General features: G+C 41.6%; 1 protein-coding gene across 6 annotated transcripts in view; it reads right to left on the bottom strand.

Annotated features, from left to right (window-relative positions):
- The window catches only part of LOC110492498 (zinc finger protein 704), a 109,474-nt gene that overhangs the window by 12,659 nt on the left and 79,780 nt on the right, over positions 1–17,035 (bottom strand). For all 6 annotated transcript variants that reach the window (XM_036947512.2, XM_021566874.3, XM_090203742.1 and 3 more), the window contains 3 exons: positions 11,867–12,111; positions 1,981–2,081; positions 704–989 (listed from right to left, as the gene is read on the bottom strand). In XM_036947512.2, coding sequence (XP_036803407.1) covers positions 704–989; positions 1,981–2,081; positions 11,867–12,111 — 632 coding nt within the window. The remainder of the gene's footprint in view (positions 1–703; positions 990–1,980; positions 2,082–11,866; positions 12,112–17,035) is intronic.

Here is a 17,035-nt window from a genome sequence, read left to right as displayed (position 1 = left end):
CTCATGTGGTACCATTCCTGCAGGCTCATCCTGACATGACCCTCCAGCATGACAATGCCACCAGCCATACTACTCGTTCTGTGCGTGACTTCCTGCAAGACAGGAATGCATGTGTTCTGCCATGGCCAGTGAAGAGCCCGGATCTCAATCCCATTTAGCATGTCTGGGACCTGTTGGATTGGAGGGTGAGGGCTAGGGCCGTTCCCCCGAGAAATGTCCGGGAACTTGCAGGTGCCTTGCTGGAAGAGTGGGTAACATCTCACAGCAAGAACTGGCAAATCTGGTGCAGTCAATGAGGAGGAGATGCACTGCAGTACTTAATGCAGCTGGTGGCCACACCAGATACTGACTGTTACTTTTGATTTTGACCCCCCCGTTTGTTCAGGGACACATTATTCCATTTCTGTTAGTCACATGTCTGTGGAACTTGTTCAGTTTATGTCTCAGTTGTTGAATCTTGTTATGTTCATACAAATATTTACACATGTTAAGACAGTGTGAGGACATTTATTTTTTTGCTGAGTTTACATGGACCAAAAAGAGTTCTAACGAGAACCAAACGGTTTCTACATGGAACCAAAAGGGTTCTCCTACATGGACAGCTGAAGAATCCTTTTAAGGTCTAGATAGCACCATTTATAGCTACAGAGAGTACCATAGCCACTGGAGAATAAGGTGTATGAACTTGCATGACTGTTCTTACCTGGTATGCGTGGTCAGTGCGAATATGGCAGAGCGTGGAGGGAGCTGATTGGCTGAGCAGGGTGGGGGCGTGGCCATGTGTCCCCCTCATGGCGATGTGGGAGGGCTCAGAACGAGGGAGACAGGTGGTGAGGGAGACAGGTGGGAAAATGGGGGGAGGGCCGGAGGTGGTGGGGGAGGTGGGCGTGAGGCTGGATAAGCCCTCTGATAGGCTGTCCATGTTGACCTCGATCTCCGAGTAGTAGAAGTCCTCCTCCCCGTCGCTGTAGTCCGAGTCGCAGTTCCGCCTGCATTGCAGGAGGGTGACATATGTGAAGTAGCTTATAATGAAAGCTTATAATGCCTTATAATCACATTCATTGCCCATCATATATTCAGTCAATATACCACCTCATAATACTCTACAGCTGCATTAATAAGGTGTTATGAAAATGCTTATAAGGCATTTTAATTCTTCATACTAAGCCACTACAAGCTTTATAATGAGTAGCTGAGTCTTCTCTAACCAGCAGAGGGCAGTGATACACAGGCCTCAGAGCCACTGAGCTTATGGACTTGATTGGTCAAAGCCTTTAATGACTGATAGAGAGTGCAGGATAGCAACAGGAGGCTATAAAAACACACCAGCGAAACCTCCTCATGTGTTGATATGCTTCCCTCCTCCACCCTGCTTCCCTTTGTAAGTGGATCCTAGACTAACAAACGTAATCATATTAAGAAGTCATAACAAACAGAGCCCATGGAGAGACAGAGCTTCCAATGTAGCACATACTCCACAATACTAGCTCCTCACTGGTAGTAGATATTCTGACCAAACTTCAGCTAATAGAGTGAACTGTATTCTATCTGGTATTTTGTATGTTATTAGGATCCCCATTAGCTGTTGCGAAAGCAGCAGCTACTCTTCCTGTGGTCCACACAAAACATGAAACATGACATAATACAGAACATTAATAGACAACATCAGCTGAAGGACAGAACTACATCAATTTAGCTATGTAGCCTACATATTAATACATACACACAAACTATCTAGGTCAAATAGGGGAGAGGTGTTGCTTTATCTGTTTTTTAAAACCAGGTTTGCTGTTTATTTGAGCAATATGAGATGGGAGTTCCATGCAATAATGGCTCTATAAAATAAATATCTGCTCTCTTATTGGTCCTCATGTGATCTGAGTGCAGTGATTGCTTACAACAATTACCCATTCAACAATTGTGATTCCATATCTACAGCAGTTGACCTGTATCTGGCTCTGTGGTTGATTGGTGCCTTACCCCAGGTGGACGGTTCGGATGTGTCGCTGGATCCCTGAAGAGGTGCTGAGGACCTTTTCACAGTTCTTCCACAAGCACTTGAACATCACCTTCATGGAGTTCTGAAACACAACATAAGAGAAAACAGTCAGTGCTATTGTAATGATCAGACCTGGGATCAAATACTATTTCAGGTATTTCAATTAGTTTTCAATACATTTCAAAACAAGTATACAGATAACTTTTATTTGAAAAAAAAAGTAGTTGAAAATCAGAATGCATTTAACCCAGGTATTAAAAAATTGTATTTGAAATAAGTATTTAAAAATACCTTCAAATACAATTTGGTCAACTATTTATTTTCTCTCACAAACAACCATTCAAATACTCAAATAAAAGTAGGCTACTAGTTTTGGCATGTCTATTTGAAAATACTTAAATACACAGGAAAAAATATTTAATTAAAGAAAGCCTCTACTAGTCGAAACGCGTTGCAGTTGTGCGTCCTGATGTACTATGCTGATTCCTGTATTATGTATTATTTTGTAAATATACTGAAAAAATATATAAACACAAAATGAAACAATTTCTGAGATTTTGAATATAAGGAAATCAGTCAATTTCAATAAATAAATTAGGCCCTAATCTATGGATTTCCCATGAAAAGCAGGGGCGCAGCCAAGGGTGGGCCTGGGAGGGCATAGGCCCACACACTTGGGAAACAGGCCGACCCACAGAGGTGGGCCAATTAGAATGAGTTTTTCCCCACAAAGGGGCTTTATTACAGACAGAAATACTCCTCAGCCAAATTCTCTAAAATGATGTTGGAGGCGGCTTATGGTAGAGAAATTAACATTCAATTATCTGGCAACAGCTCAGGTGGACATTCCTGCAGTCAGCATGCCAATTGCACGCTTCCTCAAAACTTGAGACTTCTGTGGCATTGTGTTGTGTGACAAAGCTGCACATTTTAGAGTAACCTTTTATTGTCCCCAGCACAAGTTGCACCTGCGTATTTATCACGCTCATTAATCAGCTTCCTGATATACGACAACTGTCAGGTGGATGGATTATTTTGACAAAGGATACAATGCTCACTAGCAGGGATGTAAAGACATTTTGCACAACATTTGAGAGAAATAAGCTTTTTGAGCCTATGGAACATTTCTGGGATATTTTATATTTTACACTGGAAGGATACACAGAGAGTGAGGTAACAAAAACAAAAGAAAAGGAAAAAGACCACTGGACCAGTACACAGAATATTAGACAAGCAGAAAAAGACCATTGGACCAGTACACAGAATATAAGACAAGCAGAAAAAGACCATTGGACCAGTACACAGAATATTAGACAAGCAGAAAAAGACCATTGGACCAGTACACAGAATATAAGACAAGCAGAAAAAGACCATTGGACCAGTACACAGAATATTAGACAAGCAGAAAATGACCATTGGACCAGTACACAGACTATTAGACAAGCAGAAAAAGACCATTGGACCAGTACACAGACTATTAGACAAGCAGAAAAAGACCATTGGAACAGTACACAGAATATTAGACAAGCAGAAACAGACCATTGGACCAGTACACAGACTATTAGACAAGCAGAAAAAGACCATTGGACCAGTACACAGAATATTAGACAAGCAGAAAAAGACCATTGGACCAGTACACAGACTATTAGACAAGCAGAAAAAGACAATTGGACCAGTACACAGACTATTAGACAAGCAGAAAAAGACCATTGGACCAGTACACAGACTATTAGACAAGCAGAAAAAGACCATTGGACCAGTACACAGACTATTAGACAAGCAGAAAAAGACCATTGGAACAGTACACAGACTATTAGACAAGCAGAAAAAGACCATTGGACCAGTACACAGACTATTAGACAAGCAGAAAAAGACCATTGGACCAGTACACAGACTATTAGACAAGCAGAAAAATACCATTGGACCAGTACACAGACTTTAATATAAGCAGGCCTTAGACAGTGACCCTGATTGAATGTGGTCATGATCTCTACTTTGGGCTTTGACTGACAGACACACATACAGGCGTTCAACCTCTCAACAATATAAGCAAGTGTTTAGGAAGCTGTTAACATCTTCAAATCGGAAAAAGTAAAACCTCAAAATAAGTATTTTAAACCTATATCAATCCCTTCTTTCCTCACATGCAGACTAAGGACATAGACAGAGCTGTGTTTTTCAGACTCTTATTTTCCCAGGCAGGGAGAAATGTGTTGGGACCTGCATCAGTAGTAATGACAGGCAGTGGGCGTAGGCTCTCCACCTTTTAACAGCTTCCAGAAAGGGAGAGACAGAGCGCGAGTGAGTGAGTGAGTGAGTGAGTGAGTGAGTGAGTGAGTGAGTGAGTGAGTGAGAGAGAGAGAGAGAGAGAGAGAGAGAGGGGTGGGTGGGAGAGAGAGAGAGAGAGAGGGATAGGAGAGGGGTGGGAGAGAGAGAGAGAGATAGAGAGGGGTGGGAGAGAGAGAGAGAGGGAGAGAGAGAGAGAGAGAGAGGGGGGGGGGTGGGAGAGAGAGAGAGAGAGAGAGAGAGAGAGAGAGAAAGAGAGAGAGAGGAGTGGGAGAGAGAGAAACTAAAAGACAAACTATAGAACAGGCTTATCAGCGGCTGATCAAATTAACGCTTTATACAGTCTATATTCTTATGCAATCCACACAATGCATAACACACAACAGCTCTAATGGCACTGGGAAACATAGGAATCATTTTCAGTGTTTCATAACGGAAAATCTGCAGCGTCTCAACAAACATTGACATATCCCTTAATGCCAAAAGTGTTTTCCTTTCGTTGTAACACTGTTACAGCAACACTGTAGTGATTAACACATTCCCTAAGCCTTTTATAGTACGACTATAAAGTATAGTATAGTATGACTCCTCTACATAGTCAGATACATGTAGGATCTACATTTGATCACCCTGTTGCAGGAGAACTTTCCTACAATGCAGGAAATGTTAAGCTTGTAGTTTATTTGAGGTCTAAAAAGGCTTCTGAAGTTGTCAATTTCCACTTTGAAATGTCAAACTTGATTTTCCCTTACGAAAAATGTATCAACCCCTATAAAAATGTCCATTAATTATAATCCATGTAATAATTCACATTTCCTGTTGCTGCAGGATTATTTTCCTGCTGTAGCAAACTGGCTCAAATTAAGACCCTACATCTGTTGTACTCAACTCCACACAGTCAGATGCCCTTCAGCTACGGGACTACAGAGGCTGCTGCTGTCTGCCAGTCAGGACTTAGCTAGGCAGCTTGTCATGGCCAACTACACTGAACCACCACAGTAAACTGCCTGTTAGGTTTACCCAGGGCAGGTTTATACACAAGGCATCCAAACTGTAATGATTTTATCTACAACCAGCTATTCATTAACAACCACACATGCATGTCAGTGCAAGTCTCATTGAGATGGCCTCCCAAGTCCTTGTGTACAGTTGATGGAATTTTTACAGTTTGTCTAGCACTGTGAAATGTTCTGTCACATCTTTACAAGTGAGGCTGAAGAATAAACATCAAACATTAAAATAAGACGTTAAATTTAACGGATGACTTGACAAATGAGCACAATCCTTTGGTCCTGTAACTAGGGCTGTGGTGCCATGACATTTCATCAGCCGGTAATTGACAGTTAATTAACATGAACACATTTGGCATCTCCTGGTTTCCACACATTTTAAAAGCCATTTTAAAAAGTATAATAAATCCATGTAATATAGCCTACACCTTCATAATAAATCCATTACATATTTTAGACTAAAGAAGTAATGAAGAAGAAAATGTAGTCTATTTCTGAAGAAAGTAATAGCATACTTATGTTCGGTCCGGATGTGGCTATGTTAGGTCCGGATGTGGCTATGTTAGGTCCTGATGTGGCTATGTTAGGTCCTGATGTGGCTATGTTAGATCCGGATGTGGCTATGTTAGGTCCTGATGTGGCTATGTTAGGTCCTGATGTGGCTATGTTAGGTCCTGATGTGGCTATGTTAGGTCCGGATGTGGCTATGTTAGATCCGGATGTGGCTATGTTAGGTCCTGATGTGGCTATGTTAGGTCCTGATGTGGCTATGTTAGGTCCTGATGTGGCTATGTTATGTCCGGAAGTGGCTATGTTAGGTCCTGATGTGGCTCTGTTAGGTCTGGATGTGGCTATGTTAGATCCAGATGTGGCTATGTTAGGTCCTGATGTGGCTATGTTAGGTCCTGATGTGGCTATGTTAGATCCGGATGTGGCTATGTTAGGTCCTGATGTGACTATGTTATGTCCGGAAGTGGCTATGTTAGGTCCTGATGTGGCTACGTCAGGTCCGGAAGTGGCTATGCCAAATGGCTGTGGGCTACACTAGTTCATTTAGCAGACAAGATTTGCTTATAATTCCCACAGCCAAGATTGACTTAAAATTCCATGGCAGTATTTTATAGTATTATATAATATGAAAAATACTAATGAACAAAGCTGAAAAAAATTCTCCAAACGATTTGAGGAAGTGCGCACATGCGGCTTTTCTGTGTGGAGCGGTTAACAAAGAAATAGGTACTCCTAAACACTTCATTTAGAGTTATTAATGTAACTGTAGATGTCCTACAAATGTTTGGCTATATGTTTTGATTTGTAATACATTGTAAGGTTGCATGACGAGACTAATGATGATTTGAAAAGTCACTTGAAAGGCATGAGCTCTGCTTAGTTTTTTTGAGCAGACAGTACACACTACATCAGTCACTCATTCACAATTTGACAAGCACTTGATAATGCCTTGAATTGTATGGTGGTGTCCCCTTTGTGGCCGTAATGCACCCTAAAAAAAATCCATGCCTTTTGCAGCCTGGAGTGCTGCGTTGTGCCCTTGGCCCTGAGTGTGCTACGCAATCCGAAGCACCTCTCAGTCACATGGCTCTCCGTCACATGATCGGATCTTTCTGACAGGCTACAAGTGAAGACAGACACATCGGGGACACAACTGCGCGTGTCTTTATCCATTTCCGAGCTACATATTGAAGATATTGGAAGAACTGTCCATATTTAATTTTCATCAGCCAACAAGATGAGTAGGCCTAACAAACAGAAAAAGCACTAGCCTATGTCAATCTACTATCCCCCATAGTACAAAAGTCGACCTATTCTATATTGTGCAAGTTAATTATACGTGAAATAATCTGTCCGTAAACAATTGCTGGAAAAGTTACTTGTTTCATGCACAAAGTAGATGTTATGGCTTTACACCCCCTGCTATAATGTGGATAAAGAGATACTTGTCTAACAGAACACAGAGGGTGTTCTTTAATGGAAGCCTATCAAATATAATCCAGTTAGAATCAGGAATTCCCCAGGATACAGTGCCTTGCGAAAGTATTCGGCCCCCTTGAACTTTGCGACCTTTTGCCACATTTCAGGCTTCAAACATAAAGATATAAAACTGTATTTTTTTGTGAAGAATCAACAACAAGTGGGACACAATCATGAAGTGGAACGACATTTATTGGATATTTCAAACTTTTTTAACAAATCAAAAACTGAAAAATTAGGCGTGCAAAATTATTCAGCCCCCTTAAGTTAATACTTTGTAGCGCCACCTTTTGCTGCGATTACAGCTGTAAGTCTTTACAGCTGTAAGTCTGTAAGTCTTTAAGAAATGGCTATCTTCTTGCCACTCTTCCATAAAGGCCAGATTTGTGCAATATACGACTGATTGTTGTCCTATGGACAGAGTCTCCCACCTCAGCTGTAGATCTCTGTAGTTCATCCAGAGTGATCATGGGCCTCTTGGCTGCATCTCTGATCAGTCTTCTCCTTGTATGAGCTGAAAGTTTAGAGGGACGGCCAGGTCTTGGTAGATTTGCAGTGGTCTGATACTCCTTCCATTTCAATATTATCGCTTGCACAGTGCTCCTTGGGATGTTTAAAGCGTGGGAAATCTTTTTGTATAAAAATACGGCTTTAAACTTCTTCACAACAGTATCTCGGACCTGCCTGGTGTGTTCCTTGTTCTTCATGATGCTCTCTGCGCTTTTAACGGACCTCTGAGACTATCACGGTGCAGGTGCATTTATACGGAGACTTGATTACACACAGGTGGATTGTATTTATCATCATTAGTCATTTAGGTCAACATTGGATCATTCAGAAATCCTCACTGAACTTCTGGAGAGAGTTTGCTGCACTGAAAGTAAAGGGGCTGAATAATTTTGCACGCCCAATTTTTCAGTTTTTGATTTGTTAAAAAAGTTTGAAATATCCAATAAATGTCGTTCCACTTCATGATTGTGTCCCACTTGTTGTTGATTCTTCACAAAAAAATACAGTTTTATATCTTTATGTTTGAAGCCTGAAATGTGGCAAAAGGTCGCAAAGTTCAAGGGGGCCGAATACTTTCGCAAGGCACTGTAGCTGTTTAGGCCCCTTGCTTTTTTCAATTTTTACTAAAGACATGCCACTGACTTTGAGTAAAGCCAGTGTGTCTATGTATGAGGATGACTCAACACTATACACATCAGCCACTACAGCGATTGAAATGACTGCAACACTCAACAAAGAGCTTTAGTTAGTTTCAGAGTGTGTGGCAAGGAATAAGTTAGCCCTAAATATTTCTAAAACTAAAAGCATTGTATTTGGAACAAAACACTCACTAAACCTCAACTAAATCTTGTAATAAACAATGTGGAAATTGAGCAAGTTGAGATGACAAAACTGCTTGGAGTAACACTAGATTGCAAACTGTCATGGTCCAAACATATTGATACAATAGTAGCTAAAATGGGGAGAAGTCTGTCAATAATAAAGTGATGCTCTGCCTTCTTAACAACACTATCAACAAGGCAGGTCCTACAGGCCCTAGTTTTGTCGCACCTTGACTACTGTTCAGTCATGTGGTCAGGTGCCACAAAAAAAGGACTTAGGAAAATTGCAATTGACTCAGAACAGGGCAGCCCGGCTGGCCCTTGGATGTACACAGAGAGCTAATATTAATAATATGCATGTCAATCTCTCCTGGCTAAAAGTGGAGGAGAGATTGACTTTATCACTACTTTTATTTATGTTGAATGCACCGAGCTGTCTGTCTAAACTACTGGCACACAGTTCGGACACCCATGCATACCCCACAAGACATGCCACAAGAGGTCTCTTCACAATCCCCAAGTCCATAACAGACTATGGGAGGAGCACAGTACTACATAGAGCCATGACTACATGGAACTCTATTCCACATCAAGTAACTCATGCCAGCAGTAAAATTAGATTTGAAAAACACCTTATGGAACAGCAGGGACTGAAGCAATACAAACGTTTCAACAGACACATGCATACACACACACACACACGATAACATACACACTATACATACATATGGATTTAGTACTGTCGATATGTAGTAGTGGTGGAGTAGGGGCCTGAGGGCACACAGTGTGTTGTGAAATCTGTGAATGTTTTTAAAGTGGTATAGACTGCCTTAGTTTTGCTGGACCTCAGGAAGAGTAGCTGTTGCTTTGGCAGCATCTTAGTCCTGTATTGAAACTTTGCCTGTTTGATGGTTTCTTATAAGTGTCCGGATTAGTGTCCAGCTCCTTGTAAGCGGCAGCTATAGCTTTTAGCTTGGTGCGGATGTTTTCTGTAATTCATGGCTTCTGGTTGGGATATGTATGTACGGTCCCTTTGGGGACGACATTGTCGATGCACTTATTGATGTAGGTGGTATACTCCTCAATGCCATTGGATGAATCACGGAACATATTCCTGTCTGTGCTAGTAAAACAGTACTGTAGCGTAGCATCCACATCATCTGATAACTTCCGTATTGAGCAAGTCACTGGTACTTCCTGCTTTAGTTTTTGCTTATGAGCAGGATTCAGGAGAATAGAATTATGGTCAGATTTGCAAATGGAGGACGAGGGAGAGCTTTTTATGCGTCTCTGTGTGTGGAGTAAAGGTGGTCTAGAGTTTTTTTTCATCTGGTTGCACATGTGACATGCTGGTAAAAATTAGGTAAAAAGGATTTAAGTTTCCCTGCATTAAAGTCCCCGGCCACTAGGAGCGCCGCTTCTGGATGAGCATTTTCTTGTTTGCTTATGGCCTTATACAGCTTGTTGAATGCGGTCATAGTGCCAGCGTTGGTTTCTGGTGGTAAATAAAAACGCATGTGAAAAATATAGATGGAAACTCTCTTGGTAGATAGTGTGGTCTACAGCTTATCATGAGGAACTCTACCTCAGGCAAGCAATACCTTGAGACTTGCTGAACCCCTCCGGTCTCCACTCCTATATATGAGCCTCTCCAGTCTTCACTCCTATATCTGTATCTGAGCCCCTCCATTCTCTACTCCTATATATGAGCCCCTCCAGTCTCCACTCCTATATATGAGCCCCTCCAGTCTCCACTCCTATATATGAGCCCCTCCAGTCTCCACTCCTATATATGAGCCCCTCCAGTCTATGAGCCCCATCCAGTCTCCACACCTATATAAGCCCCTCCAGTCTCCACTCCTATATATGAGCCCCTCCAGTCTCCACTCCTATATATGAGCCCCTCCAGTTTCCACTCCTATATCTGTCACAGTGGAGTAATGAGATTCTTCTCCCTCTCTCAGCTACCTACAGCTGAAGCATCATATTCTCTCCTTTTAGTCCTTCCCTACCTCCCTCCTTCTTTCCAAAACTCTTCTTATTCCCCCCCTTCTCTCTTCCCCCATCCCAAATCTCTTTTTACACCCACTCCTTCCTTTCTAAACTATCTTTTTACACCCACTCCTTCCTTTCTAAACTCTCTTTTTACACCCAATCCTTCCTTTCTAAACTCTCTTTTTACACCCAATCCTTCCTTTCTAAACTCTCTTTTTACACACACTCCTTCCTTTCTAAACTCTCTTTTTACACCCACTCCTTCCTTTCTAAAATCTCTTTTTACCCCCACTCCTTCCTTTCTAAACTCTCTTTTTACACCCACCCCTTCCTTTCTAAACTCTCTTTTTACACCCACTCCTTCCTTTCTAAACTCTCTTTTTACACCCACTCCTTCCTTTCTAAACTCTCTTTTTACACCCAATCCTTCCTTTCTAAACTCTCTTTTTACACCCAATCCTTCCTTTCTAAACTATTTTTACACACAATCCTTCCTTTCTAAACTCTCTTTTTACACACACTCCTTCCTTTCTAAACTCTCTTTTTACACCCACTCCTTCCTTTCTAAACTCTCTTTTTACACCCACTCCTTCCTTTCTAAACTCTCTTTTTACACCCAATCCTTCCTTTCTAAACTCTCTTTTTACACCCAATCCTTTCTTTCTAAACTCTCTTTTTACACCCAATCCTTCCTTTCTAAACTCTCTTTTTACACACCTCCTCCCCTTTCCACCTTCTAACTCCCCTCTTCCTCTCGGAGGTGGGTGAGGGTGCTAATGGCTCTTCTTGATACTGAAACCACATTTACGTCATGGACTGTTTCCACCGCATGAAAAGACAAGGGAAGAAAATGGAGAGCTAGAAGGAAAGAGAGAGTGAGAACACACTCCATCACGCTCAGAGGCATTAAGATTGACAGGCCTTATCTCAGGGCTTGTGTCACAGGATCCTAACGTTGGTTTCAGAGGCCCCAGACACTACTCTGAGTTAGGAATACTACACACCAGGGAAAGGGTTCCTAAATCTATGGGAGCAACTGTTGGCCAATGGCCAATTTCTACTGGGTCGCAGCTTAGGTTTGGCTGTGGCTACAAATATTATTCTCATCTGGAGAGTCCCAAGAACCAAGTAACTGGACTGAATAAATCAAATCGCTGTGATCTATGAACTCATTGGAGATCAGGAGATGAGTATGGAAAAATATTCAGAAGCATTGAGACGAAGCCTCATTACAACCCCCCGACCCCGAGTTGTACCTTTCGCTTCCGGGGTATGGGGTCCACAAACGGAAAGTGAGTGCTCTCTGTGACGTCCTCGATGACGTCATCACCCTGGGATGGGAGCAGGAAGCTCTTGCTGGCATCGTTGGAGAGGGGTGGGGATGGTGTGGAGGGCACTGATTGGTCGCTGGTGTCCCAGCTCCAGTTGCCACTGGTGGAGCTGCTGTAGCTGGTCGACAGCGCCTCCTTCCACCCCCTGCTAGACGACTCCGGAACTGCAGCTGGAGACAGCGAAGGGCCGATCATTACCATGCTATCATAGCCAAGGAGGAAGCCAATCTGAGAATTTAGCTTTAATTCACTTATTACTCTAAAAACCTTGTCACAAAATGTGTTTTGCATTGCCTTGTGGTGAAACATAATGACAAATAAGAGGTAGAGCCTCCTAGCAGGATGAGGTGTGTGTTGGGGATTTTATTAACTCATATGAATCAATGACTGAGTGGTCCATGGGGGCCAGTGTAGATGAGAAGGATCCTACAGAGAATAGAGTCATAGGAGTGTTGTCTTAGGGAAGATTAACATCTTATCCCTCAAAGACGTTAAGCACAACAGCACAACAATGAAACCAGGGGAAAGAAAATAAGATATTGGACGGAAAACAGGTACAGTTGAATCATGTACTGTATGAATAGAGTTTGATGACATTTCTGAATTATCATGAAAATGTAATACAGCTTTGCCCTTTCTCCCCACATACAGCACAGTATACCCTCCCAGCACCTAATACAGTGCATTCGGAAAGTGTTCAGACCCCTTCACCTTTTCCACATTCCACAACCTTACTCAAAAATGTATTAAATTGCCCCCCCCCCCCCCCTCATCAATCTACAAACAATGCCCCATAATGACAAAGCAAAAACTGTTTTTTGACATTTTTCAAATGTATTACAAATAAAAACTGTAATATCACATTTACACAGGAATTCAGACCCTTTACTCAGTACTTTGTTGAAGTACCCCAGTCAAACGTCCTGAGCGCTCTGGTGCAGATTTTCCTCAACGATCTCTGTACTCTGCTCTGTTCATCTTTCCCTCAAACCCGACAAGTCTCCCAGTCCCTGCCGCTGAAAAACATCCCAACAGCATGATGCTGCCACCACCATGCTTCACCGTAGGGAAGGTGCCAGGTTTCCTCCAGACGTGACACTTGGTATTCAGGCAAAATACTTCAATCTTTGTTTCATCATACCAGACCATCTTGGTTTCATCAGACCAGACAATCTTGGTCTGAGAGTCCTGTAGGTGCCTTTTGGCAAACTCCAAGTGGGCTGTCATGTGCCTTTTACTGAGGAGTGGCAACCGTCTGGCCACTCCACCATAAAGGCCTGATTGGTGGAGTGCTGTAGAGATGTTATTCTAGAAGGTTCTCCCATCTCCACAGAGGAACTCTGGAGCATCGGGTTCTTGGTCAACTCCCTGACCAAGGCCCTTCTCCCCCGATTGCTCAATTTGGCCGGGCGGCCAGCTCTAGGAAGAGTGTTGGTGGTTCCAAACTTCTTGCATTTAAGAATGATGGAGGCCACTGTGTTCTTGGGGACCTTCAATGCTGCAGAAATTGTTTGGTACCCTTCCCCAGATCTGTGCCTCGACACAATCCCGTCTCGGAGCTCTATGGACATTTCCTTTGACCTCATTTCCTTTGACCTTCCTTTGACCTCATGGCTTGGTTTTTATCTCTGACATGCACTGTCAGCTGTGGGACCTTAAATAGACAGGTGTGTGCCTTTCCAAATCATGTCCAATCAATTGAATTTACCACAGGTGGACTCCAATCAAGTTGTAGAAACGTCAACTGTGATCAATGGAAACAGGATGCACCTGATCTCAATTTAAAGTCTCATAGCAAAGGGTCTGAATACTTACAGTACCAGTCAAAAGTTTGGACACACCTTCTCATTCAAGGGTTTTTCTTTATTTCTACTATTTTCTACATTGTAAAATAATAGTGAAGACATCAAAACTATGAAATAACACATATGGAATCATGTAGTAACCAAAAACATGTTAAACAAATCAAAATGTATTTTATATTGGAGATTCTTCAAAGTAGCTACCCATTGCCTTGATGACAGCTTTGCACACTCTTGGCATTCTCTCAAACAGCTTCATGAGGCAGTCACCTGGAATGCATTAAAAGTACATTTGTGGATTTCTTTCCTTCTTTAATGCATTTGAGCCAATCAGTTGTGTGTGACAAGGTAGGGGTGGTATACGCAAGATAGCCCTATTATGGCAAGAACAGCTCAAATAAGCAAAGAAAAACAACAGTCCATCATTACTTTAAGACATGAAGGTCAGTCACCGCAGAAAAAAACATCAAGCGCTGTGGTGAAATTAGCTCTCTTGAGGAACGACACAGGAAAGGAAGACCCAGAGTTACCTCTGCTGCAGAGGATAAGTACATAGAGTTAACAGCACCTCAGATTGCAGCCCAAATAAATGTTTCACAGAGTTCAAGTAACAGACACATCTCAACATCAACTGTTCAGAGGAGACTGCATGAATCAGGCATTCGTGGTCAAATTGCTGCAAAGAAACCACTACTGAAGGATGAGTTCAAATTAGATTTTTGGTTCCAACGTCTGTGTCTATGTGAGATGCAGAGTAGGTGAACGGATGATCTCCGCATGTGTGGTTCCCACTCTGAAGCATGGAGGAGGAGGTGTGATGGTGCTTTGCTGGTGACATCCTCTGGGATTTATTTAGAATTCAAGGCACACTTAACCAGTATGGCTACCGGAGCATTTTCCAGCAATACGCTATCCCACCTGGTTTGCGCTTAGTAGAGTTGCAAAGGGTCGGAAACGTTTCTGGAAAAATTTCTGGAAATTTTCTGTGGAAAGTTAAGCCCTGGAATTTGGGGAATTTTGCTTAAATACATAAAAAAAACACGATAGCTTATAACAGTGAATTTCTTTTGTGGGATACACATAAGGCAATTCTAGGTCTTGTGGCATATTTTGGTTAAACTATCCCCAATTCAATGGAATTGCAACCCTCTGCATGCACAGTGCATTCTTCCATCACATGCACAGCTGATTCTCAAGATCTTGCACACTAATGAGATGCTATTGAGCCCACACTACTACACTATCCGAGCCAAGGAATACATACTTTCAGGTAAGTTTTTATTATAATACTGGGTGGGGAGCATATATTTTATGTGACATACATGATTTTTTTGTTAACTAGTAAATCGTAACAATTTCTGCTAGATAGTTTTTGCTACCATGTGTGTTTTAGCTTGCTTGAGTCTGCGAACTGAGGAGTGTTAATTCACCTGCTTCCATACATGTATCTTACAAAGGAGTTGTTTAATCTAACTGCTTATCTATTTATCTGTACATGGAAATATCCCCATTAATTCCCACTGAAAGTTTCCACCTCTAAATATTCCCCAAAATGTGCAACCCTAGCACTTAGTGGGACTATCATTTGTTTTTCAACAGGACAACGACCTAAAACACACCTCCAGGCTGTGTAAGGGCTATTTGACCAAGGAGAGGGATAGAGTGCTGCATCAGATGACCTGGCCTCCACAATCACCAATTGAGATGGTTTGGGATGAGTTGGACTGCAGAGTGAAAGAAAAGAAGCCAACAGGTGCTCAGCATATGTGGGAACTCCTTCAAGACTGTTGGAAAATCATTCCTCATGAAGCTGGTTGAGAGAATGCCAAGAGTGTGCAAAGCTGTCATCAAGGCAATGGGTGGCTACTTTGAAGAATCTAAAATCTAAAATAAATGTAGTTTTGTTTAACACTTTTTTGGTTACTACATGATTCCATATGTGTTATTCATAGTTTTGAAGTCTTCACTATTATTCTACAATGTAGAAAATAGTAAAAATAAAGAAAAACCCTTGAATGAGTAGGTGTGTCCAGACTTTTGACTGGTACTGTATCTAAATAAGGTATTTCTGTTTTTAATTTGTTATATTTCTGTTTTACATTTGCAAAAAATTACAAAAACCTGCTTTCGCTTTGTCATTATGGGGTATTGTGTGTAGATTAATGAGATGTTTTTAAAAAATGTTTTTTTTAGAATAAAGCTGTAACGTAACAAAATGTTGAAAAAGTCAAAGGGTCTGAATACTTTCCGAATTCACTGTATGTTGTGGATGAACCCACTTGAATCAATAACATATCTAAACTGTGGAGATGGGGACAAGAGTGGTTAAATACAGTATATTTACAGTATACTGTAGATTTAGGGAAGGGGAAAAATGTTAATGGATAGGTTTTAACCACAATGGATCCCGGCCAGGCTTACATAGGGAGTCGTTTTCCAAAGTCACACTGACCCAGCCACACGTGACCCTAATGTGTGTTTCAACACAGTGGCTATGTACCAGCCCTCATCTCCTCACCTCAGAATGATCAGAACATCTAATGAACAATAGGGGAAAATGGATGTGGATTTAGAGGTACAGTAGGTTTGTAGGGTTGCCAGCCCTCCTGGTTTGGCCTGGGGTCTCCTGGAAACAGCCTTATTCCTTCTGGCGAGCAGTACAGCTGTTAATGCCTAAATGAAATTAATATATTAAGTGTGAGGAAGGTCTTTTATAATCTGTATAACCCAGTCATCTGGTTCTGAGTTGACAAGCCCTAGTATAGAGGTCATTTTTAGTCATTTATCAATAGAGGGTGATGATAAAAAAATTAGGAATTTCTGGTAAAACCGATAAACAAGTGTCCTCTCCCCTCTCTTATCCCTCTATCCCTCTCGTTTTCTCTATAAAACAAAGAGCAGTCAGCTTAATGGCACTCCCAGGAGTTGCCGTGTTCCCTGATTAAAAATAAAAACTTAATAAAAATAGCATAAAGTGGTGTGGTAAAAAAACAACAGCAAAAGAAAATCAACTCAGAAACAATTTTATTTTATTTTTTCATTAGTCCACTGTTGCTGTTGTCAGGAGTCAAGTTTATAAGATATTGGGTTTTCAAGAAGCCAAGTGTCAAGCTGCAAAATGCTATCTTGAAAACTTGACTGCTTTTGAGACTAAATCAACAGTGGACTAATGAAGAGATCGTGGACTTACCAAAAGATAGACTTACCAAAAGATAGTTTTTGAGTGGATATTCCCTTTAAGGCTAAATATAGAGGGACAATTCTGACACATGGGCCCATTTCACCAGTCCCA

The sequence above is a fragment of the Oncorhynchus mykiss genome, chromosome 16 (genome assembly GCF_057628025.1).
Source record: "Oncorhynchus mykiss isolate SJ-2025 chromosome 16, ASM5762802v1, whole genome shotgun sequence".
NCBI classification, from domain to species: domain Eukaryota; kingdom Metazoa; phylum Chordata; class Actinopteri; order Salmoniformes; family Salmonidae; genus Oncorhynchus; species Oncorhynchus mykiss.
This window is presented reverse-complemented; position numbering and strand designations above follow the sequence as displayed.